Source organism: Mercenaria mercenaria, chromosome 3 (assembly GCF_021730395.1).
Source record: "Mercenaria mercenaria strain notata chromosome 3, MADL_Memer_1, whole genome shotgun sequence".
NCBI lineage: Eukaryota > Metazoa > Mollusca > Bivalvia > Venerida > Veneridae > Mercenaria > Mercenaria mercenaria.
The window spans coordinates 84,387,609-84,415,437 of NC_069363.1; the positions used below are offsets into that span (position 1 = coordinate 84,387,609).

Sequence of the window (27,829 nt, forward strand, 5' to 3'; positions counted from 1 at the left end):
AAAAAAAACCACGACAGCTTACTAAATGTTTCACACAGTTATTTATCCAGTGTCAATATGTAAATCCATCAGTCTCTGAAAAAAAACAGCATTTATAATTAGCAGGTGTAAAGTCTTTGATTAAAAGAACATTTGTGAAATTTTCAAAACTTGATACTTAACAAAGTATAAAAGTTGGTTGGAGGGCCTCCGTAGCCGAATGGTTAATGTCATTAACTTTAAACCAATTGCCCCTCACACTAGAGGCGTTGAATTCTACATGTGAGGAAGCCATCCAGCTGATGAAATAATGCACGGAGGGGCTCCCACCGTCAAAGTTGGGAAGTCGCCATATGATCTATAATTGTGCCGGTGCGACGTTAAACCCTACAACAACTCGGTTTGGCCTAAAAGCTGATTTTCAATTAATAGCAAAGACGTTTGTTATAGATGGAACTGCTTCAGTAATTTTGAAAAGCATTTCAGTTCTATTTCGCTATAATTCATCTGCATCAGAATCGTGCCTTATACCTATAAAATAAATGTATCCGAAAAGATGGTTGTAAAGGTTTAGATAAAATATTCGATAATTTAAACGTACAGTTTACATAATTTCACTGTCCTAAGTTACATACAATTACTGATTTTAGAGAGACACCGTGCAAGCAGTTTCAAAGGAATTTCATCTTGTTCACTTTAAATACCACCATTGGATTTCTGGACACAGTTAAACAAAAGGTAAATTGATAAATGTTTCATATCTTTATAACAAAAGCTTGATTTATATATAGACAAGCATACAGTTATGCAAAGGCAAAAAAGATTTAATTTCAACGATCATGTTTTCTAAACAGTCGATAAATTACAATGTGTTCGCATAACTGATAACTGGTGTGCGTCTATTTCAACATTTACTCCACCATAGATATTAACGATCTGTCAGGCACAAAATGCCTACAATTTACTACAGGCATATACCGATAAAATAACTAGCAATTAACATCATATATACCCTAACAAAATTTTAAACAACATACCTCAGGCATACCCCAACGAAATTTCAAATGATTTACGTCAGGCATACATAAAAATATATTAATTATTTACCTTACGAATACACCAACAAATCTTCTAGCGATTTACCTCAGGCATACACAAAGTTCAACATAATTTGCTAACGCTTTATCTCTGGCATACAATTACAAAACTGCTAACGATTTATCTCAGGCATACACCAACAAATCTGCTAGCGATTTACCCCAGGCATACACGAAGTGCAACATAATTTGCTAAAGATTTATCTCAGACATACACCAACAAAACGGCTAACGATTTATATCAGGCAAACGCTTACAAAACTGCTAATCGATTTACCTCAGGCATACACGAAGTTCAACATAATTTGCTACCTATTTATCTCAGACATACACCAACAAAACGGCTAACGATTTATCTCAGGCATACACCAACAAAATAACTAACGAATTACCTCAAACATACACCAACAAAACGGCTAACGATTTACCTCAGGCATACTCCAACAAATCTGCTATCGATTTACCTCAAGCATACACCAACAAAACGGCTAACGATTTATCTCAGACATACACCAACAAAACGGCTAACGATTTATCTCAGACATACACCAACAAAACGGCAAACGATTTATCTCAGGCATACACCAACAAAACGGCTAACGATTTACCTCAGACACCAACAAAACGGCAAACGATTTATCTCAAGGATACACCGACAAATCTGCTAACGATTTACCTCAGGCAATCACGAAGTTCAACATAATTTGCTAACGATTTATCTCAGGCATACACCAAAAAAATAACTAACGAATTACCTCAGATATACACCAACAAAACGGCTAACAATTTATCTCAGGCATACACCAACAAAAAAGCTAACGATTTATCTCATGCATACACCAACAAATCTGCTCACGATTTAGCTCAAGCATACACGAAGTTCAACATAATTTGCTAACGATTTGAGAAGACATGCGACTGGCTTACAAAATTGTTATGTGGCACACTCACTTAAACATGTATCTTCATTTCACTAATTAGAACGGCGATTTTCCCCATAGACTTTCATCATGAAACGTTGCTTGAGATTTGTTTTTAATACAATGTAGAAAAAAAACACTTATCTGTTGAATTTTCAACAAACTTGATGTTGTTTTCCAGTGTAAGGCTTAAATGTAATCATGCACGGAAAGAAATATTTTATCTAAATGTTCAGAACAACCTAATTTAGGTTGTGATAGTCATATTTTTCTGGAGGATTCGTTACATATTTTCGTGCCTAACTCATAAATACCTATCAACCGTTAAGAAACAGTTTCAGCGTTGAACCGCATTCTTTCTGTTTCCTAGTAAAACGTTTAAATGAGTCATATTTATCAGTTTGATGAAAAGCGATACTGCCCATTTTTTTTAAATAAAGTATTTGTAAACTTTTTAAACCCCAAAACGGAATCTGTTCAACGATAAAAAATGTTTATAAGCTATGAGACATTGACAGATCCGGATCACAAGGTGCGTTTAAATATCAAAATGTTACAGATCCGGGTACTGTGTCAATTCAAATCCACAACACCCGAGGAAATAAATTAGCTTGAAGCAATTGCATTATGATGCATACTTTCAGATATCAAATATCTAAAGGTAACTATTCATTTACATAATAATATGTAAAGTGAAATTGAAGTTATTTTTTTACAGCCTTACCCGTTGTTTACAAAAACATGATATATGTAATAGTTATAGTATGTGTGAGAGTGTGTTACCAGGATATATCAGAGCTAGGGGTACATCGAGGGTATTTTTCTCTGCACATATTGTCGAGGCCGGTAGGCCGAGACAGATATGTGCAGAGAAAAATAATGAGCATTACATATTATAACTGTTTTATCGCATAGTTTAATCATTAAAATTTATATATTATTTTCATTTAAATTTGTTTATTATTATTTTTACTCTTTTGATTCCCTTTCTGCGCCACGCTGACTGAAACACTAAAACTTCTGTTTTAGAAAATGTGTTCCCCAGATAAAAGTATCCAACAGATTTCTGCTTTGGTTTTAAATCTTTGCATTTCATTGGCCAAACATATTGTAAAACTTGTTGTTTTGTTTGTAAAAAAAATCAAAGAAAAAGAAACATTTGAGAAATCTCAGAATTTCATATATTTCATGTATTTCTGAATTTGGTGATAACTATAAATCGAGTTTTTGAAATATTCTAGTTTATTTATTCTTTTACTTTATAAATGTACGTGTTTGGTGATAATTCTTTCTCTGTGAACTGTAAATTGGAGCTAAAATCATCTTTTCTTTTAAAGAAAAAAATTATACTCCCTCGATAGGACCTCAATAGAGAAAAAGTGTTGCGATATATATCGGAACAGTTTTACTGTGCTGATATATATCGAAACAGTTTTTTTTCTAATGACACTCTATAGAGATTTCTGTGTTGATATATATCGTAACGGTTTTGTAAAATATCAGCACAGATTTTGTAGTATTAATGTGTGTTACCATGTTTAACATACCATGTTTAACATACTGCAAAGATCAAAGGAAAACTGCCGCACTATGCGATAATGCACTGTTATTCAGATAAAGGAAAATAAATAGCATGCCACCTACGCGAGACATGTCGTAAAAGGATATGAAAACTCGTTATAAGATTTTATTTAAGATAACAAGAAAAACTGTGATATATATATGATTATATTTTATATTCATAATTATAAAGGTAAACTCAAATATTTTATGATATAAACCAAGATACTATACAAAATGAAAGTTACTTTTACATCACACCACAATGCAATTAGAAATAAAACTCTAGAAAGACGGCAATATTACCTGTAGAGAACTGTAATCAATAAAACCTTAGCTGAATAAATAGAATACCATTTGTTATGTAAATATTGTGCACGCATTAACAATATTGTAAGGTTTAACCAAGTTTTTAGAAGTGTATGCTTGCATTTGTTTCAGACGAGCTTGGGTGCTAGCTGCTTATCATTCTGGTATACTTTAAGCTCGGGCTTTTGGTGTTGCATTTGGCACATAGTCATACCAAGTATGATAGGAAATATTAATGCCAAGCACTATTAAAAATCCCTTGATGGTTGGCACAGTAATGAACCGGACATGAAACGTACCCTGTTAGTACTATGTTAACCTTTGACCGTTCAATTGTGACCTTGACATCTGAGCTAAAAAAATCACAGCTTTTTACTGACTGTCCGTTTACAGTATTTTATGTTGCTATGCAATATCAGGGTTAGAATCGATTTAAACATTAAAAGAAATGTCTAGATCTTAATGTTCAGAAGCACCTTAATTAAGTTTTGATAATCATAATTATTTCTTTTGGATGACTTCGACTTGTCACGTATTTTCGCGACTAAACATTGGTTGTAATGAAATAAAAATAAACCCGTCAAATTCAATGAGACATTGGCTAAATGGTCAAAAAGGTAGATAGATAGATAACTTTTAATTCCTCCAATACTGAAGAGCACAACATATGTACATGAAACAAATATGACCATATATGTACAGACACAGAACAACAAACATCACAATAAGATGTTTTACATACCATTAATGACCAAGTGACCTAACACGTATGTAAAAAGTATCGAGTTAAAGTTATATTTTTGACATCAATACTTACATATGATTATTTGTTTCAGAAGACAAATAAACTAAGATCATATCAGACACATCTGGCGTAAGAATACATTAGAGGTATCCTATCACACCTGCCTTTACATACTAGAGTCGATACAGTAATTTGATACTCTATATGATACAATACTACTTACAAAAACTGATACAATATTACTTACAAGCATACACAGCAATACATACAGTAATTATTCACTAGCCAACCTATCTGAGACTTGGAACGAAACCGAAAGTCAAGTCAAAATTTGATTGACCGAGAGATGTAATTTTATACTGTTTACACTGAGAAAAAAGAAAAAGGAAATAAAACAACAACAATGAACTAAGACTTTTACCAAAATCTTCACTCGAAACGAAAAAGTAAGAATATGGAAAAGTCTTTTACATAATTATACTTTACTGCATGTTCTTAAAATGTTTCTTTTTTTTTTGTTCATAAGGAGAACTAGCATTGTAAAAATACTAAAAATTATGCGACCTTTGATACGCGATGAACAGTCGTTCGCACAATAAAGCAATCGTTAATACAGTTCCTTAAGCAACCATGTATAAAATCATTTATCAAATTTAAATGTCTATTTCATCATGCGTAACAGGAGTTTGGCAGCATTATAATACTTTAAGCTGTACCCGTCTGATTCAGCGGACATTTTGATATAAAACCAGCATTGTTCCTTAGGACGCAATGAAAATGTTTGTGCAAATTTTGCGACACCGTGTTGCGTTATGACAGTATCCAAGAGTTCCAATTAAAAGGAGCTGTTCTTTGCACAGTAGCAAATTAAATGTACTGTGAGGTCTTCTGTTAGATATCCACACTTGTGACATTTCTGAGCAAACGATCTAGAGAAGTATTTACCAATTAAGTCCATAAGAAAGGTACACTTAAACAATAACTTAGGATTCCTTTTAGCAATCAATCACAACAAGGGCGTTCAAACATTATCAACCAAGTAATATCAGAAATACTGTCCTGGATATGCGTTACTCGTTGAGCAGTTTCAAATCGTAATACAGCATTTTTCAAAATAGTTTTCCAAGAGTATTTGGAAGGGAAACAAGATGATCTCATATATTCTTCCAGGAAACTCTCTAAACCATACTTGTGAAGAAGTCTGTATGCCTCTGGGATGAAACCGTGTCTTTGTGTATCAAATTTTACAAATCTTATCAATCTTTGCATGAAAATCTGTTTGGCTAAATACCTGCTCGGGAGATTGCACAGTAGACCGAGAAACTGGAGCTTTTTATAATCAACATATCTCATAGGTCAGTTATGTATAAGCAAAATTCAGTATTAGTATTTGGTCTAAGTCGTTGCATTGATTTCACACAAAATCTGTGAGCTCTCTCCAAAGATAACATGTCAGTTACTGAATATGTATTCCACAGTTCGCATCCATATAGAGCCTTTGGTAGAACGACTGAATTATATATGGTTCTTAAAGTGATAGGGTTTATGGATATGGTATTAACTCCATCATTTGAAACGCTTAAGTAGGTTCCTCTAATCTTCACACATGCCTGGTTAATAGATGTTTTTGTTGACATGAATTTGTCGCATATAAGACCGAGATGAGTATAGTCTTCAGCTTCTGGAATTTGTTCACTTCCGAGCATAAATCTTCTAGCTGTAACAGAATTAGTATTTTCGTTAAAGACAATAACTGCACACTTGCTGGCATTATAACAAAAGCGCCACCTTTTCGAATATCTGTCACATATACTCAACATTTCATCCAGTCCTTGCTTTGAGAAAGATATTTAAACCATGTCATCTGCCGCCACTGTGGGTGAACAGACATTCATGCCATATATACACATTCCATTACCACTGCTTTCAAGTTGTCGTATGAGTTCATTAATGAAGATTAAATAGAGCAGTGACGAACTTTTTCCACCTTGACGCGTGCCTTGTAACACTTGAAATTCGTTTGATAATAGACCATTGTATCTTACGCGGCTGGATGCATTTTTGTAAAGTTCTTTAAAACAGATTAGGGTTGTATGGTCTATATTCAACTCTATTAATTTGTAAAATAGTCCAAAATGCCATACATTGTCAAATGCCTTCCTTCCATCAAGGTAACATACATAAAGCTGTGAAGAATTTTCTCTAGAAAAATAGACACATTCACGCAACACAAAAGAAATTATCATGCAGCCTAATTTTTCTTGAAAGCCGCCTTGTTGTATACTTAACTGATCAATTAACTTGTCTTTACATCTTGACAAAAGCACCATTTCAAATACTTTCAGTATTACAGATGATAAAGTTACAGCACGATAGTTGTTCGGGTCATCTTTCCTCTTTTTACCTCCTTTATGTAATGTAATAATTATTCCTTTTTTTAAACTATCTGGAATGTATCCATGACGCAGCATGTACGTAAAAACATTGGCTAAAATACCAGAAACTATACTATTTGCACATATCAGATATTCATATGTAACACCGTCTTCTCCAACTGCTTTACCAGTTGGTAACGTCTTAATTATATCCTCGACGACTTCCGGTAAGACTCTTACTTGACGGTCTGTTCTTAAACGACTGAAAGTTTCATTCACGCTATCCGTAACAGTTTCTTTCCATACTTCATCAAACGTTTCCGAATCCAAGGGAGAATATAGAGACTTAAATTAAATGCCCCACTGTTTTGTTAACTCTTTTCGATCTCGAATAACTTCATTTTGAAATTTTATACCGGAACCCATTTTTGACCGAGATTTTCTTTTCCTCAAATTAATCATTTTCCAAAACTGTACCGAATCGACTTCAGCCGTTTTATCTAGTTCTTCATCCTGTAAGGCCAAGAAATTATAAACCTGATTTCTATGCATTTGTCTGAATATGCGCTTTGCAGTCTTATAATTAGCATAACAAATATTTGTTTCATCACGCGGCCTTCCTTCACGACACCATGCGTTACGTAAAGACACCATTTTCTTGTGATAGTTAGATAACTCTTCAGTCCAGTAAGGTTTCAGAAATGATTTAAACTTTTTAACTGGGAGAACAGCTTTTGCACTATTCAATAATTTTACCGTGATTGTAGAAATTGCATTGTCGATTTCGCTCTTCCCTAAACATTGCCATTCAATGTTTGTCAATTCATTGTCGCACAGTAGCATATTCTGATACTGCTCCAAATCATTATAAGTTGCCCTTTTCCAATTATTGTTAACATAAGCATTTGAATTACTGCAAAAATAGGCTCAATACATAGCTGTATGGATAATAAAATAGGCTTGTGCCTTGAGACATTTAAACAATGGTCATCCACAATTTCGCAACTTAAAATCAAGTCTAACATTTCTACAGGTAAACAAATGTGATCAATCAATGATTTAAAGTGATTGTCATATGAAACATATTAATATCTAGCACCAATACATGAAGTCATAGTATTGACCGCATTTAAGTTACAATCCAATAAAAAGTTTATCAAGAGCATATCCCGAGTACTAAGGCAATCACTGTCACATTTTGAGTTAAAATCGCCCATGAAAATAGTCACACAACACTGTGAGTATACAGTATAAAGGTCATAAAGTTTGTCTATATATAGACTGTAAAAGATGCAATACAATGATTTGTACATGTCAAATATACTTGAAAAATGAAAATATACTATTTGGTGCTATTTCAAGCTGTATACCGGCAATTCGGTCATCTTCTATGTTTAATGGCAGTATAAAATCATCATATTTCCTATGCCACATAATAGCCTTGGATCCGGAAAATCGTTTTAATACAATAAAATGTAATGTTTTCTCTCCTCTTTAATTTGAAATAAATTATGGTTTTCCAACTGATTCTGATATTTTCAATTATTTTCAAAATAAGTACCAGTGGAAATTTGAGAATTGTTTGCATTAACAACTGAGAGTAGTAACTATTAAAAGAATGAATTGGCTGAGCCCAAACACATAAAAAAAGGATATTTTGTCTGGAAGGCTCTTAAGAGGAAAATGAGAGGTCCATTCTTAAAAAATTAGTCAGAGCGTAATAAATTGATTGTTTTAAAATTGTATAATCGGAGAAATTCATTCTTTCTGTTCAATTGGTGTACGAAGTAAGATAAAGCAATGAAAATTCATAAATGAATCGCATGAATCAATTAAATGAAAAATGAAAACACTGTCTTCCTTCCTACCTCGTTTGACAGTCGTTGTAAACTGTTTAGATTAAAACCTTACAAAACATAAATACAAGCTTTAATTAATTCAGTGAAAATTAGAACATCTAAATAAGCGTACTGATAAGCTAGGAGACAGTGTCAGATCCGGGTCTGGAGTAAAACAAGTTGTAGGATTCGGGTTATTTGAAATGTGTGAAGATCAAGTTGTGCCAACAATACCCGAAAGATTAAATTTACCTTGACGGAAATATAATAGTACCCGCGTCATCATTGAGGTAGATTGCTCCTCATCATCTTTAATACCTAACACACCGTAATATATTTTGTATAAAGTGCATTAAAATTCAAAAGTGTAGTTTTGACTGAAATATTTTGCAATAGCGTTATCCGTTTATAAAGTATAATAATGTGATATGCACTGTTATTCGAGAATTAAGGAAAGTAAATATTATGTATGTCATAACATGCATCCTACGCAAAACATGTCGTAAAGTAATACGAAGGGCTATTAATAAAATGATTAAGATCTTACATAAGATTACAAGAAATAGCGGAGATTTATAAGTGTGTATTAGTTGATTGCAAAGATACAACTCAAATGCTTTATTATCACATAATCAATCATAATTATTTAGGTCCTCAAACCAAAGTTGTTGATTCAATTTGCGCGTAGTGAAAGTACATTTTAAAGGTTTATAACGTTTATGTTTTGCAGTGATGCATTTATTTATCAATCAAGTCTAGAAAACAAAATGTGGCTTCGTATATAATAAATTTAAAGATGATAAAGTTTTCAGCTCAATTTCTTTTTTAAATAGAATATTTAATATTTGACATTCTGAAGCACTGAAAAACTGATTTTTTCTTCTTCTTCTGAAACACGATTTCAGGTTACATCAATTAATTTGTTATTTTCAGCGTTAAATATTATAATAAGATGTGAAAAGGTAGCGTTGATAATGTCACTGCATTTATATTTTTATGATATGATAGTAAATTATATCAGCATATTTTAATAATGAAAACGCATAAAATTTTCAGTTCAGATATTTTCTTTATTAAATTAGTTTACCTTTTCAAAAGTAAGCTATGGAGTGGTTATAAATGTCTTACTGCACTGAGTTTCAATGTAACAAACTATCTGTTTGGCAACCCTATCACTTATCTTCTCAACACAATCTAACACAAAATGTTTATATGAGCCGCGCAATGAGAAAACCAACATAGTGCGTTTGCGACCAGCATGAATCCAAAATAATAATAAGCAAAAAGTTTCTGAGAAATTCAATGTTTTTTACAAAACAGTTGCTTCTAAATTGGTAGATAAATTGCCTAGGTCCCTCCAAAGATATGGAAGGAATTTTGTTTTTTCTTTTTACTCACAAAAAGGTGTTTTTCCTAATAATATTTCTTTTTCAGTCATGTCTGAGAATAAAATTTTAAAATATTTAAGTAAACTCAGTGTAAGTAAGTCTACTGGACTGGATGGTATTCCTTGTAAGTTTGTTAGAGATAGTGCATCTATTATAGCTTGTCCTCTCACACATATCATAAATTTGTCTTTAATTCAAGGGGTAGTACCAGATGAGTTGAAATCTGCAAGAGTTGTTCCCCTTTTTAAGAAAAATGATAAAACAGATGTTGGTAATTACCGCCCTGTGTCCATACTTAGTATAATTTCCAAGATTTTTGAGAGAGTTGTTTATGACCAAGTTGATTCCTATCTCAATGACAAAAATTTATTGTACAAGTTTCAGTTTGGTTTCAGAAGAGGATTTTCAACTGATACATGTCTCATATATCTTTCTGATTATATCAAGTTTGAAATGGATAAAGGTCATCTCATAGGCATGATTTTACTTGATCTCCAGTAGGCATTTGACACTGTGGATCATTCTATCCTTCTTATGAAACTTGAAGGCCTTGGTCTTGGCCCTGATGTATTACGTTGGTTCAGATCATATTTATCTGACAGACAACAACTTGTAGATGTCTCTGGAACCTTTTCTAAGCCTTGTAAAATTACTTGTGGTGTCCCGCAAGGGTCAATACTAGGACCGCTTTTGTTTTTAATTTATGTGAATGATATGTCTGCAGTGGTTAAAAATAAACTGTTACTCTATGCTGATGATTCTGCTATAATGGTCTCTGGTAAAACTAAGTCATCTATTGAAAATGATCTAGCTAAAGATCTTGAAATGGTTAGTCAATGGTTAACTGATAATAAATTGTCTCTACATCTGGGTAAAACTGAATCTATTATATTTGGTTCCAAGCCTAAACTTAGGACTAATAGGGACCTTAATATAAAGTGTAATGGTCAAAATATTAATCCTACCTCAGAAGTCAAATACTTGGGTGCAACCTTAGATCAGAGTTTAACTGGTGAATCTATGGCTAGTTCCATTATTAAGAAAGCTAATGCCAGGTTAAAATTTCTTTATAGAAAGAAAGCCTATCTTAATGAACATACTAAAAGACTTTTGGTTTTATCCCTTATTCAATGTCATTTTGAGTATGCTTGTTCATTTTGGTATCCTGGTTTAACAAAATTTTGGAAGGACAAACTACAGGTTACACAAAATAAATTGATCCGATTTGTATTGAACTTGGAACACAGATGTTATATTGAACAACATCATTTTATTTCCCTAGACTGGTTACCCGTTTCCAGAAGAGTTGAACAAATTACTCTTTGTCATGTTTTTAAAATAAAAAAATGGTCAATCCCCTGATTACATGGGTCATCATATCGTTAAACAGGATTCTGTTCACGCATACCAAACTAGATCTAGACAAAATGGGGCATTTGTGCCACCGAAAGTTAAAGGTTTTGGCCTAAAGTCTTTTTCCTACTTGGGCTGCAAGTTATGGAACATGCTGCCTCCCCACATAAGACAATTGCCCAACATATCTAGTTTTAAAAGGGCGGTAAAGGACCACTTTCTTAACGATAAGCTTCGTTGCTGAACTTATGTGTTCTTTCTGTTATCTAGTCCCAGGTTGTAATGCATTTTTTAAGAAATTATATTTTTACAATGTACTGTGATATTGATGTGATATTGGTGTCTATATATTCATCTGTCTTTCATTTAATTAAGAATCATAAATTGATTAGTTTGAGCAATTATAATTACATATGCATAACATATACGTTATTTTATAATAATGAACTCAGTAATTTTTTTATATATATTCATGTTAATGTTTCATGCCTCTCTATGTCAGACCATTGGTACCAAGGACCACAATGGAAGTAAGAGATTTTTTTTCTCTTTCTTGTGTCATCCTTGATATTGATGTGACTGACATAGTTCATAACACATTACTGCATATGACAACTTTTATATGTGATTATATTTTTTTTATATGCATGTATTGTAACTATGTTTTGTTTGCTCAATTATCGAAATAAATCTATCTATCTATCTATCTATCTATCTATCTAAGCCAGTCTGCGCATCCGCGCAGTTTGGTCAGGATCCATGCTGTTCGCTTTCAAAGCCTATTGCAATTAGAGAAACTGTTAACGAACAGCATGGATCCTGGTCTGGATCCATGCTGGTCGCAAAGCCACTATGTTGGTTTTCTCATGGCGCGGCTCATATGGGCGTTTCTTTTTGGCTATTATAAAATTTAATATCATAATTGATATTACATATGCAAACACATTATTAGTAACCTGACCTATAAAACTATTTTAGCAATTTTTTATGAAAAACTTGGAACAAAGGAATACAGACAACTGACTTTATCGTAACGAGAAGACAAAATTAATGTATATTTCCTATTAGGCATTTCTAGCCTATCACGATGCTGACTTGGATGTCCTATGACGATAAAATGTCGGGGGCTTTCTCAAATGCATCATTGTTTACACATGTATCCAAGATACAGGGCTGTATAGAAAGCGGTTATTTATTTGAGGGGTATACTATACAGTGTTTTCGAAAATAAATCAATAATATTTTAAAATTGAAAACAAAGCATTCATTTACTTCTTTTAATCGTGTGTGTGCAAACAAGAGTGAAACGTATGTTTGCAGTTTTTAGGGTGCGTCAACACATAGGTTTTAAGTTTTGTGCTGGTTTCAATAATTGTGTATATATTCAATGTATGCGTTTAGATGACCTTTATTTTTTTATATTATAATCTTTAAGTATTTATATATGTATAAATCAAAATCAATTCCTTCTGATTTCAACATAATGTATATGCAGATTTATATATGTATAAATCAAAATCTATTCCTTTTGATTTCAACATAATGTATATTCTACTCTTCTACTTGACAGTGAATGGGCTCTTGAAATAATTCACATTTTCAAATACATTTTGTAACAGCTTCTGGCTTCAGAAGTAAGTTTTATTCTATCTATCATAGCTGCGCAATCAGGATAGACCAAAGAGAGGTAATAGAAAATGAAGCTACAATTTCTTTTCTAAATTCTTTATTATATTTTCGAAATTGGTGATCCTACCGAAGAGCAAGCTCAAAATCGGCTTATTTACTCCAAATTCCGAGAGACGTTAGATTTGTTGAACTGAAATTTCGACTAATTACTAAGTATCTCGAAAGCATTCTTTGTGAATAAAAATTTCGACTAATTACTCGAAATTTCTACTTCCGAAATTCGAAACCTGCCTTACTAACTCGAAATGTTGACTTGAGCTTTGACTTATTAACAAAAAACTATCAAGATATAAAAAAATGAAAGAAATAGAGTGGCTTGTTTGTGCCGTTTCGTTATTTCGTTCCGTCGCAGCGACACAACGACAAAATTCGTTATAGCGCCCCGCCGAACGTCAACCCACAATACGTCGCCCAGCCAAAAGTCGTTCCGATAAACGCCACCTCGCCAAATGTCGCCCTTGTAAATGATACTCCGACAAACGTCAGTATGGTGCCCCGCTAAAAGTAACCCCTCAAAACGCCGTTTTTTCGCCTTCGGAATGGCATGACAGTATCAATTAAATTGGAGATAAAAGTGAGTAAGATTTTAATATTGACGGAATATTTGTAAGTCCCCTATGAAGTGTTACCAGAGAACATTGCTCACTCTTACCCCCAACGCTCCTCTCTACACTTGGAAAATAGGTATTGAGCAATACGCGCGCGTCCGTCCATCCGCCTGAGTAATCTGTATCCAGATAATAACACCCTATGCTTTCTCCAGTAACACTCGAATATTGAGCAAAGATCCTGGTAGATATTATCCGAGCAGTAATTTTAACACTCGTAGTGAAATCTGTTCTAACTTCCTCAATGATACCGCTAGTGCTATGCAAAACAGAGGCCCTAACGACAGGCTGGGCGACGTTTAGTAAGGCAACGTTTGGCAGTGAGACATTCGTTTGCGACATTCAGCGGGGCACATTTGGCGGGACAACGTTTGTTTGTCGGGGCGACGTTCGTCGAGGCGACATTTACTAGACGATGTTCTACGGGGTGACGTTTGGCGGGACGCCTTAACGACGTTGTCATTATGTGTCTTCGACAAAACAAAACAACGAAATGACAGAAATAAGCCGCCATACAAAAATATGGTAGCAGAAAATACAGTGACATGTGAAACAGCTTTCTACATTCCTTATATGCAAAAAAAAAACAAAGAAAAAAAAACAACAACTACAGATATGATAGTTACGGTCACTTAGTTTATATGGCTACATAATAAATTATAATTAGCGTTCTTTTTGCGGAAACTATATAGATCGAACTTGCAATGCCCATTACCGCAAGCCAGTTTTAATTATAGAACAGTATAGACGAAATTTCCAGCTTTCGAAAGTTTGAGTATTAAATATCAGAAAATCTAATTTTTGAGTTACTTAATTCGAAATGTCGAACTAGTAATACGAACTTTCTAGTAAGGTATCTCAATCTGTTTGAAATATAGAGTTAAATAGCTATGTAACTCGAAATTTTATAAAATAACTCATAACTAGCACTAATGCTTTTCCGTATAATAGCCTACAGCCTTTTATTAAATTGTGCAGTCAAACTATGTTTATCTATTTTACAGTTATGTTTGATTTTATTTACCTTTATCTTTGTTGAAAACATTGTTACACAAGGCTGTATTTAAAACGATTGCCTGTTGATAGTAAACATGACTCAAATGCTTGGGGAATTCATATACGTGTACACGGCTTCACTCTAAAACGTTTAAAAACTAAGCGATGACATATCCAGAATAAGATATATAATTAACCACCAGATTGATGTAATTTACTCTTACACCATGTAACATCTCTTGAAAATTTTGAGATGTCCCCTTACACAGGTAAACGGTGTAAAACTCGTCATCGGGATAGACTAGAAATGCCTATTGTAAGATGCTTCAATGTGTTATTTCGAAAGTTTTATATTTATGGTCGTTTGTTATAAACGAATGAAAGAATAAATAAATATATAGATAAATAAATAAACATATATTATACAAATTTATATCTTGTAATTTGCTTTTTGCAGAGTCTCTGGTGAATACTCCAGTATAAGCAAATAGTGCCTTTTTAAAAATGACAACTTTTATCCAAGCTGCAATTCATCTTTCCTACATTATACTTTCCAGTTGCTATCGACATATTGCTACCTCTTTCGCAAAATGAAATAGAAGAATAAACAATTTTAGTAAACTTTCTTCTATTACATTTAAGCTGACACTCTTTGACAAATAAAAGCATTTAGGAAAGGTATATAGTTTTTAGACACGAAAATATGATCTAGAATTAGACATTTATCTGACCATGATAAATTGATATCTAACATTGATTATTTTCCGTGTAATTCAGTTAAAGTTATAAAGAAGCATTAGTAATGGTAGTAAAAATGGACCTTATCGCGACAGTTTACAAAACAGGATATGATTTTTTTTTATATATTTACCTATTCAGGTTAAGGCAAATACTACTGCATGTGGTTTAATTTATATGTGGGCTCTCATCTATGCAAACGCTTAAATTTAACAGTATCCATGACGGATGTAAATGCATTGTAACAAAATAGGATGATCATTCGTACCTGACAGCAAGCAGTCGACCGGGTGTACTGAAATATTAAAAGGTATGTTGCGTTTTTTCTCTATAAATAAATATTACTTTTTGGACTATCGGAAGTGTTAGCAACGGAATATGTTAAAATGTTGTCACTATAAATATAATTAAATTATCATCTGATGATTAAACAAACACATACGTTAAAAAAACTAGATGTGCTTGGCATAGTCTGTACTTGAGAATGCTAAATAACTTCATTAGTTAGTGTTACAAGAAGGAGATATGTTTTTGTTTTAATATTCTTAAATGTTACCATCAACGCTTTATACAACAGAAGAAAGATTGCAAAAGTACTTTGATGATATCGGTAGGTTAACTATTGATTTCATATCTAACTGAGATAAATATCTCTTATTACCTTATACTGATTACTTGGGACATCGTTATAGGCTCGAAATCTCAATTGAAACGTACAGTTTATTAATGCAGAAGGACTGCGAAATAACCTTGCAGTGGTTCTACCTAGGATCATCTCAGTTTTTTAGTCAAAACTAAAGCCTGAGGATATCGAAGCCTGATGTAACCTGCGTCGGCATACCTAAACTTCAAGCAATACTCACAATTATTTATTCGAGAAATACAGAATGATTCTGCCGCAATGCCGTCAGAGTATACAACAACAAACTCTAACACGAAATTAGCGTTGACTTTATTATCAATATGTATATACTTGAGCTTGCCAGCAACCATATTATATAATCATATTGTTTGAAATAACTTCTTCATACTTTTTTTTATGACAGCGAATACATTTTATTCTTAAAACACTCTCATAATTCGTTTTTGCTATCAATTATGAATGCCTAGACTACATCAAATGCGGCATATTTTGCTTGTACCTAGAACCATTGGCCGCTTCAGAAATCTGAATTTGATATTTATAAACCCCTACGAAAATTGTGTTATCCCTATTCCAGGTTTTTATGAAAAACATTATCTGCTTATGCTTCCGTTGTGACTATTGCTTTTAACATAATGATTGATTTTATTTGTTTCATTTCGGATATGAAAATGTGTGAGCGTGTTTAAAGTGTTTAGTGGTCGCAGGTAAAAACTGAAAAGTTTGAACCTGCTAGTATATAAACCTGAATGTAACTGGAATGATACAGGGTATCGTTTCAGACTGTGATATAGGGTATCGTTTCAGACTGTATCAGTGGTTGATATATGTATTACAATATCAAGGTTTGATTCTGAAGGAAAAAATGAATCATTATACTTTATCGTAACAATACATTTAAACATAATACATATTGTCAAATTATAATATTAAGTACTACAGGTGATACTGCAGTTTTTGTAAAAGATACTTTATATTTTGATTTAAAATGTTTCATTCAGGTTGTTGCCTGTTGTTTCCGACAAAAGCTAATGCCGTTGTTGTTGATAAATGAATGGTTCATCCGTCGTCTGCAATGAAATATATCGATTCAAATTACAGGTTCGATCTTGATCGTCTTTTCGTAAAGCTGAGACCGAAACTCTAGTCAAACTCAAGTAGTTGTGTTGCTGCTATTGTCATGAAGTTTAACCAGTTTTGCCTGAGATAAAGTAGGCCTGGGAATACTCTTCCTTGTTGCATTTGTCATAAAATTGTTTGAGACGCAAAAAAGGCACAAAAAGCACTGAAAAACGAGACGTGTTAAAAAATTACCATTAACTAGGTGCAACGATGGCATTTATTACTTTCAGTAATAGGTTCAAATAATAAGATATTTGTAAATAAGATGTTGAATTACCGGTTTATTTTTCTTGCGTGTTATAGTTTAATATCTCATCCAAAACATCCTGCTCATTTCTAGCGAATATGACTTAATCTGCCAAGTGGTTCCGGTAATTTACAGTTTAAAAGTTCGATTTAACTTTCAATCGAAATACCACGTAATAAACCTTATAAGTGGCTTAGGTAATTAGATATGTCCGCTGTTAAATTATCATACTATCTTTCACAAAAGTACTTTTGCTTGTTATTGAAGTAGATTACTGAGAAATGTAGTGGTTTTGGTAAGTTGATAGGTCCGATCCTTAAAACATCTCATGATTTATAAATTCGTCATTCTGTTTGGAGTTTCATCCGAATAGCATGTAATATAATATTTGATTTTTTTTTTTTTTTTTGCTTTATACAACGAAATTTTCGTTTATCTTTATCTTCAACTGGTATACATTTCTCAATTAAAGATAAGGAAAATTATCTTTAACTATAACTGGTATACATTTCTCAATTAAAGATAACGCAAACAAACAATTAAGTAAAGGTAAGACATTTTACATAAGACTGCAAACACATGAAATACTGTATTCAAAACGGAAAGATTGTGGAAATATGTACAGGATATATAAATTAGGTAAGGTAATATATAAAAAGTAATAAATGTAAAACAAATCAAACGTAACAGCACATTTTGTGATAACGCTAAGATACATGTATAAAGCTAGTGTCTGGTATTCGACAAAGATAGAAATAGGGCAAAATCATTGTTACTGAAATGTAATGTAGAAAAAGTGTATCCTGTATTATTATGACTATTTTTTCCTTATTGGACAAACAAAAATCTAAACTAGAAATATAATTATTAATATATAAATGTTTTTAAAAATGCTTTTCATATTCAGCACTAAGAACAATTCTACTTAACTTATTATAATCACCGGTCCAAAATTGATATGAATATAACAAAACTGGCAAAATTAAACTCGTTCTGAATACTTATACCCCAATATGAATCGCATTTTACTGATAAGCCATTATGAGACTGAATGCATATTACATCTTTTGTGACAAAAATGCAAGAAGAAAAACTGGAATCGAAAAATGATGGATTCATTATTTCTAACTCGAGGTTTCTTTCCTGAATTTGACCTGAAAAATCAAGGTCTCATAATCTTCCTTTAAAGTACTAGTAAAGGACCCGTAATGACTATCGGCAGTTTCCGTTCTTTTCCGTATTATCAGAATGCGATTTCGGCATTCTCAGGTTGTTATTTTCGGTTATGACTGAAGATACGGAAGATGAATGGATATTGCCAACGGTCACTAGAGCTTCGAGTCCTTTATCTGAAGGAAAGTGAAATTTCCTTTCCCAATACATTTTAACTTCATGGTACTGAATATGTCTATGCAGTAAAAAAGTGATCAATCTATAACCATAACTGATAAATGTTTTCCAATAACAATGGATGCAATGCCATTGTAAAATCAATGGTATTGCATCCATTGTTATGGTATGTATCTTTCGAGATTATTCGTTTTCTATTTCAGCTGATTTATAATTAATGGTTGATCAAAATAAACAAGTGGAAAGTATTGACATGGCGGATCATTATAACACATTATCTATGAATGGCAAACAACAAGTTCTTACATCAACTTTTCAATAATACTTTTCATAATTACCCAATACATCGTACAATATGCATCTATTGGACGATGAGAAAAATAGCTCATTTCTCGCTTCCTATTTCAGCAAATTTGAAACGTTGCGAAGGGAAATCATTTATGGAGAGAATCAGTTCAGAATGAGGACAACGGATAGAGTGCTGACAGTTGCGTTGCTAGCATATATCATTCCATGTTGTTCTGGATTTTTACATAGTAAGTATTTTTTTATCTTCTTTCATTTGCCTGCTTGAACAATTCCTATCTCCGTTACTGAACACATAGACGCATCAGATGAAATCATAATTCCAAAATATTTATTTTTTTACAAATGTATATTGTTATCTGATGGTTCATCTATTTTACCTATTTCCTTTCCTTTCTTATCAGTCGATGGTGTGATTGGATTTATTATTTATGCACGGGTCATATTTTTGGTGCGGGTTTTAGAAAGAATAACCAAATATTTATATATTCCCGCACAATTTGAAGTTAGTACTAAAATAGATTTGTTTTTGTTATTGAGATATTTACTTTTTTCATTAGAAAGTAAGAAATTCAGCGGCCAACTCACGCCTATGGATGCCAATGTTTGTACAACACAGAATATTACTTTTACCGGTGAACTTCTCCAATCTCCATCGCTTAACTACTCCATTGGCTTTGCTGTTAAAAATGGAAATACAAAATATGAAGCAGTACATTATGACAATGTAACAACTGTCAATGAGACGATGTCCCAATTTACACTTTACAACATCACTTTGGATACGGAAGATATCTCAAAACCTGTATACGTCCATGTAAAGAGTTACTACTGGCAAAAATTCGATGACAAAGATGATACATTACAGCTTGGGAAAACATCTACTACGCGTATTTACCGTAAGCTTTTTTAGTATTGAATTTCCCATTATTTATTGTACATACAGTAACTAACGTTGCTGTTAACTTTGTATTAGTTTTGTTTATACTAATTTATTCAGCTCGATTGCGATGAAAGCTTCAAGCTTATTGGAACCAATATTGAGTCCGAAACTGGGAAAACCTAGTACTTGCGCCAAAGCAAGTATTTCTTTCGCAGACTGATACAACTTAATTTTTTTGTACGGTAAACAATTCTTTTTATTTAAATATGAACGATCTAGTTTCATCTTTATGAGTAATTTTCCCTATCGTAATTGTTCCATCCAAAGTAAAGCCAGCCAAATTTTGACCTAGCTGGTTCTCTTTAAGTTGGTCATTAGCTTTCAAAATAAGTTTCAGCCGATTTTAAAACAGGCAGGTAGCGAACGTAAACGCAGCAAACTTTTAACCATACCATTTGAATATTGATAAACTACATTTCATCTAGACCTATCTAATTGTATTCACTGAAACACCTTTCGTACATGCATGTATTGATTATATGCAGTTTCAAATTATTACGAACGTAGTTTTAATTTTCATATCCTTATCAATTGTTTCCATGTCCTTAACAATGTTATATTAACTTAATATTGCTTTTTTGCAGCACTGCTAGAGACTGTTCGAGATTTTAAATGCATAGTGATGAATTACGTGTCAATGAATTGTTCTTGGAATTATGGGAAAGACTATGGTGAAAATATGCCAGAAGTGATATTTCAGTGGTAAATAATAGAATATTTCATAGGATGTTCAAATAAGATTTATAAAACTGTTGTCATATAATCTTGACGAATGGATGAAAGATTTATGGAATAGGATGGGGAAAATTCATATAGCTATTCGGAATAAAGCCATGTTTCTATCATCTTTAATGTGAAATTCAATTAATAATACTCTTGAAAAGTCTTATAAAACATATAGCAAAAACACATAATACTTCGTATCATCACATAAAGTTAGTCTTTTTTTCATAATTATATTATACTTTCATATTTTTAAAAGAAAACAACAGTTTTGGTACTCACATATAAAACTCTAACCAGGTGTGTTAAAGTAGATAATTATATTAATGTATATTACATAAATTAAAGCTAAATTCCTTCTATTTTGCATCTTTCAATAGCATGACGAACGCTCTTTAGCCTTGCCTACATACACTCAGTTCCAAAAGGAAGTGTGCACTTAGTTTTCTGTTATTTTTTCTCGGTTATTTTCATGAAAACTTATAATGTTTGGTACCAAAATTTAAATCAGTTCGTAAACAAATAGGTGTGCATTTTAGATTTTGAGTTATACCTGAGAGTTAGTGTATGAAAAAATGAAACAAAAACGTCGGGGATTTTTTTTTTTAATATTTAAACTTAAAAGTGCACACTTTCTTTTGGAACTGAGTATATTCTATTGATTGAAAACATATTTTTATAGATAAAAAGTCCATAAAATGCAAAGAACCACTGCGTATTTTCGTTTTATTGTAATTTCATACTAGTGAAATCGTTTTTCTAAATTCGAAAAAATGACAGAAAACTGAAGGCGTGCAACTTTAATAATATGCATTGCTTTGGAACAAGCTCATTAAATTCTCGACCGCGGAAAAACTGTAGAGATCTAAATAAATAGAAAGAGTATCGATAAATTAAACATAATATTTGGTTATTTCCCTAATGGTGTTAGAGAGTTCTAACCTTATTAGTGGCTCCAATAAATGTTTAGTTTTTTTCCATCCTATTTCAGGAGAATCCCATCATACAGTGCTTCATGGACAGATTGTAGAGACTTCAATCCAGAATATGGGTATTGTTATTGGGCGAAAGATTCGGATCCGGGATATTTCAAAAATGTTAACATTACCGTTAGAATTACATTAAAACAGAAATGTGACCTCAATAATTCTACAGATTTCCATAAAATAGACACATCAAAAATAGGTGTGTATTTATTTTAAATTTTATTTTAATGTAAACAAAACGCAATAAATACAAACTGAAAATTACAATTGAGCCTCACCATGAGAAAACCAACATAGTGCGTTTGCGACCAGCATGGATCCAGACCAGCTTGCGCATCCGCGCAGTCAGGATCCATGCTGTTCGCTAACGGTTCCTCTAATTGCAATAGGCATTGAAAGCGAACATCATGGATCGTGACAAATGCACTACGTTGGTTATTTATGGCGCGACTCTAATAATAAGCCTTTCAATTTGTTGTGATCAATGTCAGTAATTAGAAATAGAATTGAATATATTGGCACAGTTTGTAAATGTTGATTTGAATCTGAACTAAATAGAAAGCAAATTATGCATGCATTATTCAAAACAATTAAGTAAAATTAATTCCCTATTCATTTAAATATATATTAAATTCAATTTGATGTACAAACTCTTATACAATTCTGTTTTCCTAAGAATCTTTTGCTTTTTGTTTCAGTTAAGCCAAATCCAGTTTCGAGCATTTCATCAAAGGTTATCGACAGTACGTGCATTCAGGTATTTTGGAATACAAGTGATTCGGAGCCACAAAATCCTAAAGAACATAGAATTATTGTATCCAGTAAATGGGACTATTCTACGGTAAATTACGAAATTCTATCTACTACAATGCAGTCTTATCCTATTCCATTACCGGCTCATGCCTTAACAAGGACAAAATCATTGTATCAAATTTTATTTTGAAATCAGGTAAAACTTGTGTAAAACTAAATATTATACACAAATCGCACATATGAAATCTGTAAGAAGATCTTGTTGAAGCATAAAACATAACCAAGCAAAGCAACACGCAACATCAGACTGATTTTTTTTTTTTAAAGATTGATAGAGGAGCTATTTTTCGATTTTATATCAACATTGTACTGGACATTTTCTGTTACTTTCTACTAAAATGTGCAGTGTGATGAATCTAAAGCATGCATGCATTTCTTGAATAAAATCCCACGTGTTTCAGCACGATGCTTTTTCTATAGCTGTGTTAAAGGTACTTGGTGCTTTGGAAAACTACATGTATCTATACTTTTTTTTTGTAGATGACGTTTAAAACATCTCAGACCACTAAGCAATTTTCACACAGTCGGACCTTTTGCGACCTACATCCATACACTGAATATACATTTAGTGTAAGTATACAGCCGATTGGCCTCTACTCAGGCTTTTTCAGTGACGAGAAAAAATGTGTATCAAGGACGTTCTCTGACAGTAAGTAGATTTTTCTACATTTCATTACATTTAAGGAAAACTAACATGTATATTTTTGTTACAGCCATAGTAAAGAAGGCACGACAGAAAATTGAATTTTATAAAAATGAATTTATCATTCGTCGTAAAGTGTGTTTGATGAGAGAACATAAGTTGTAGTAAAATTTCAACATATTGATTTTGGAAACTGATGTATTGTTACCAAGAACAGGGAAGTTTTACATATTCGATTTTGTGTTAGTATTGTTTTATCTTTATTTTATTTAAATTTTTTTTATCGTATTTCATTTTTTTTCTAAAAATCTATATAAACACATGTTAAGAACTCCAGTTTAAATGTTGTCGCTATCAAATTTCCAGTACCAAGTGCAAGTCCAGAGGTGATAGAAGGGGGCTATTATAACTATAATCACAGAGACTGTGATGAAAGTAGTCAGGAGAGACGTGTTTGCGTAGTTTGGAAGGTAGGCTTCTTTCATATTTTACTATTACCATGGAAATTTGTCAATAAGCTAAGCTTCTTTGTCCTCAACCAGATTATTTCTCATTTAAACACAGAAACACTACATTGTATATGTGCGTAACTCGGAAGAGGTATATCCCGGTAGTCCGTATGAAATATGACTATGGATTAGATCCGCAGATGAAAGAAATACAATATAATTGTTGTGAAATAACAAAAAACACTGGTGAAGATATATTAATTGCCACTATCTACGGTTTAAGGTTTATAGGTGGCAGCTACTTGTATAAATAGTTGTGAATAGTACATTAATGTTGTTTTGAATAACTTTACCTTGTTTTAGTCAATCAAAGACGAACATAAAAATGGACCAATGAAGGGTGTCCAGGGTCTGTTTACTGCCATTAATGCGAAAACACCACCTGTTCAAGAAGACTGGGCCGAAGATTCCGCGTATGGTTGCTCCTTTTTATTGTGTAACACACACTATAACTTCACTATTAAGACCAGAAATGTGAATGGTACATCAGAAAATGGCTCAACAATCACAATACCATCATTCAATCCAGGTACGTTTATATGACTCATAAATACAGATGCATAAATATGCAAAGTGCTTTAAATCAGTAAATATTACTTTACATATTAAATATTTAATTTTTATTCATATAAGACAAATTTATTAGTATCACTTAATAAACTACTCCTTTGCACAAGAACTACTGAGCACCTACGTTTTTTTTATCTAGGGAATACGCCTCCACAATTCATAGTGGAATCAACTAATACATCAGAAGTTTACATTAACCTTGACCAACGAGACGGTCGTCATACCAAAGAGTATACTGTAGTGTGGTGCCGAAAACAAAATGGACATTGTCAGGTATGAGGAGTCAGAATCTAATAAGTACAACATACTTAAGATCTTAGGCCACTGGTTTGAAAGAATTTTAAGCATTATTATATTTTTTGCTATTGCAAATCTAGAAAAATTTGTTAAGTTACACATGCTTGAAATGGTATGTGAGATTAGTACAATACAGTTATATTAAGGACAGAACACACATATAGTTACAAAAAACAAAATCAATATTGACAAAGGTAAGAGGGAAGACAAAACCAGAGTATTTACTGTAATAAAAGTACTGTGTTAACACAAACTGTAACTTAGATAAACGTAATGTTGAAGAAAGGTCTGAAGACTCAAAAGTTTCGAAGACAAACGATAAAGATAAAACCAACATCTTTCGAAAAGGTCCCTAATAACGATAGAGGTAATTGGTCAAATGCTTTAAGATATAAAGTTCGTTTTGAGAAAAATACGTTTATAATGATGAAGGCAGAATACCTAAAATAGGTTTCCAAAGAGTTATAAGAAAATATGTATTGAAGGTAAATCAGGCGACATAAACATTTGGTTAACGCCTTGATATTGATTAAATACATGTAGGTTACTAATAGGCAAATGTAGCGAATAAATGGTTCGATGTCTACTTAATAAAGGAAAATGACTCATAGCAAAATGTTCTGAAGGTAAAGAAAAGCGTTTAAATGTTCCAGGGAAAAACATGCATGTAAGTACACGTAAGAGCAAATGTTCAGAAAAAATGTTCATGTAGTTAAAGTTCTTTGGCATAGCCCACATGACCTGATGGAGAGACTTCAATATGTTGCAGATAAGTAACACTTCGATGCCTACGGCGAGTTTTTAGAGATATTTAAAAGTAGAAAAAATACAAATAAAAGAAGAATGATATTTTCATAATGTGGATTTTCTTCTAAGTACTCTATTTTATATGGCTACTTTAATATTTACAGTCAGGTCATGATGTCAGTTGGAAACACTTTCCTTCAAACACAACAGAAGCCGTTTTACATATAAATTCATCCCAAGACTTAATGTATGGTGTAAGTGTATTAACAGAGGATGGAAGCAGTGGTGTAGAGTGGCAGGATTGTGTATATCTCAAAAATATACGTACGTTTTATCTTTTGCAAATATCGTATAAAATACACTAAGCTGTTTCCTTGGTTGTAAAATTGCATCTATAAATTTGAAGTATTTCTCCACAAATATCATTCGACGGGATCTGATATTTTCACGCAGGTTAATGCTTGTGAAAAAATATTCCTGTGCATAAATATGAAATAGTAAGAAAAATCAAACGAGTAATTTCGCATAATATCTAGTTATGAAAATACAAATAGTGTTAATTAATTTAATTAAGAAAGTTAAGGACAGTCGACTTGTATAGTGAGAGTATAGTTTATTTATTTTACAACAGCCCTAAAGAGGGAGCCTCAGAATGTCGTTGTGTCGGCGGGATCTGATGATAACACACTGGTTGTCACGTGGGATAAACTGACATGTAAATCAAATGAGCCATATATAGCCATGTACAATGTACAATTCAACAAATTAGATATATAAATCGGAAATGTAAGAACAAATCTACATTTAGACAATAAAGATGTTTAAAAGCAATATTTTGCTTTTGCATTGAAGTTATACTAGACCCACATTTCGTATTTGAAAATATGAACAATTACTACATAAAATTTATCTAAATATGAAATTATGCATAAGGTACACATTTTATACATGTATAGCTAAGTACAGAGTAAATGTGTACTAGTACTAAAATTTGTTTTCAGAAACGGTTGTTACTACACGAAATTTTGTTATGAGTGTAACTCTTCATACACATGTATTGTATATTTTAGTAAAATTGAATACTTACTGAATTTAAAGTATTTGAAGTAAACATCTAAACATAAAATCTTTTATTGAAAGACTTGCATTGGATAACTGTACTATTTATTTCATTTTTGTGATATCAATAACATTTAAACTGGTTAAATGTATGAACATAGTACATAGCTAAATTAAATAATGTAGAAAAATGAAAACGTATAACGGAAAATATATGAAATGTTTGAAACTAAAAATAACTTGACGTCTTTAAATATTTGATAAACAGCTATCAATGTGACTGAGTCAGACGAAGCAAGGGTGGTATTAAGGGACATGCAAGAGGATCAAACTTATTTTGTGACGGTGAGAGGAATCACGAAAGATGGCCGATATGGACCGGAGAGTCAGTCTCAGACAGGCGTACCAGTAAATAAAAGTATGGCACTAGATATTTGTGTTAGAAATTTACGAAACATCACTTAAATCTGTATGGCACCAGCTATATGTCATTGAAATTTACGGAACTTTACTCAAGCCTGTTTTTATTTTTAAGTTTTATTCATTTCTTAATGTTAAACTCGAATGGTCAATATCAAAGCGGCGTGCCTTCAGATCGTTCGACAGCATTTTTTTTTAATTTTGTTTTAGATATCTTGAAATGAATGCTATATTTTTTAAGAAGGCTTTAAAACTTAATAACTGACAAACTTTATGTTACGGAAACACATGAGAATTTGCTGTTTTTACTACTTTTTACGATGAAAATCGAAAAGCGTTTGTCACGCTTTTACTCCAGGTAAACTGTCTCGATTATAAATATCTCTATTTTGAAGTCATTATTCAGTACTTCAGCTATAGCGCTATTGGTTACGACGACGGAAAAATGTCTTATTGCCGCGGCGGTCCGGGGTTCAATTCCCGACGCGTTCATCTTTTTTTCTTGATTTGGAAATTTTAAGACATTTTAGAAACAAAAATTCATATTCTAATGTTCATAATATGACCAAAACTTCAATTTGAAAGAAAGATTATTTTTTAGCCAAATCTGGAGGCATGCTGCTTTAATGGATTTTTATTTGTTTTTTGCCATGCTTTCTTGATATAGTTTAAAGAATATCTTTCTTTGTAATTTTATAAATTTTACTTTACAATTATTCAGTATAATAGTTATGATTTTGACCCAATTTGCTTTGACATATGGATGGTAAGACTGTTGCTTCTGTGAATACGCCAACGGTGTAAATTAATTTTACCATCGGGAAGGACTAAGCTAGGAACAGAAGAATAAATAATC

The 27,829-nt window shown here is 32.4% G+C and overlaps 1 protein-coding gene across 1 annotated transcript; it reads left to right on the forward strand.

Annotated features, from left to right (window-relative positions):
- Positions 1-694: 694 nt before the first annotated feature.
- Positions 695-26,961, forward strand: LOC123524211 (leukemia inhibitory factor receptor-like). Its single transcript, XM_053539100.1, has 13 exons — positions 695-717; positions 19,366-19,493; positions 19,824-20,162; positions 20,791-20,908; positions 21,921-22,114; positions 22,614-22,756; positions 23,209-23,377; positions 23,738-23,841; positions 24,184-24,409; positions 24,590-24,723; positions 25,659-25,818; positions 26,126-26,280; positions 26,822-26,961. Exons 2-12 carry the CDS (start codon positions 19,418-19,420, stop codon positions 26,269-26,271), a joined length of 1,809 nt encoding a protein of 602 aa, XP_053395075.1. The 5' UTR covers positions 695-717; positions 19,366-19,417; the 3' UTR covers positions 26,272-26,280; positions 26,822-26,961.
- Positions 26,962-27,829: the final 868 nt, after the last annotated feature.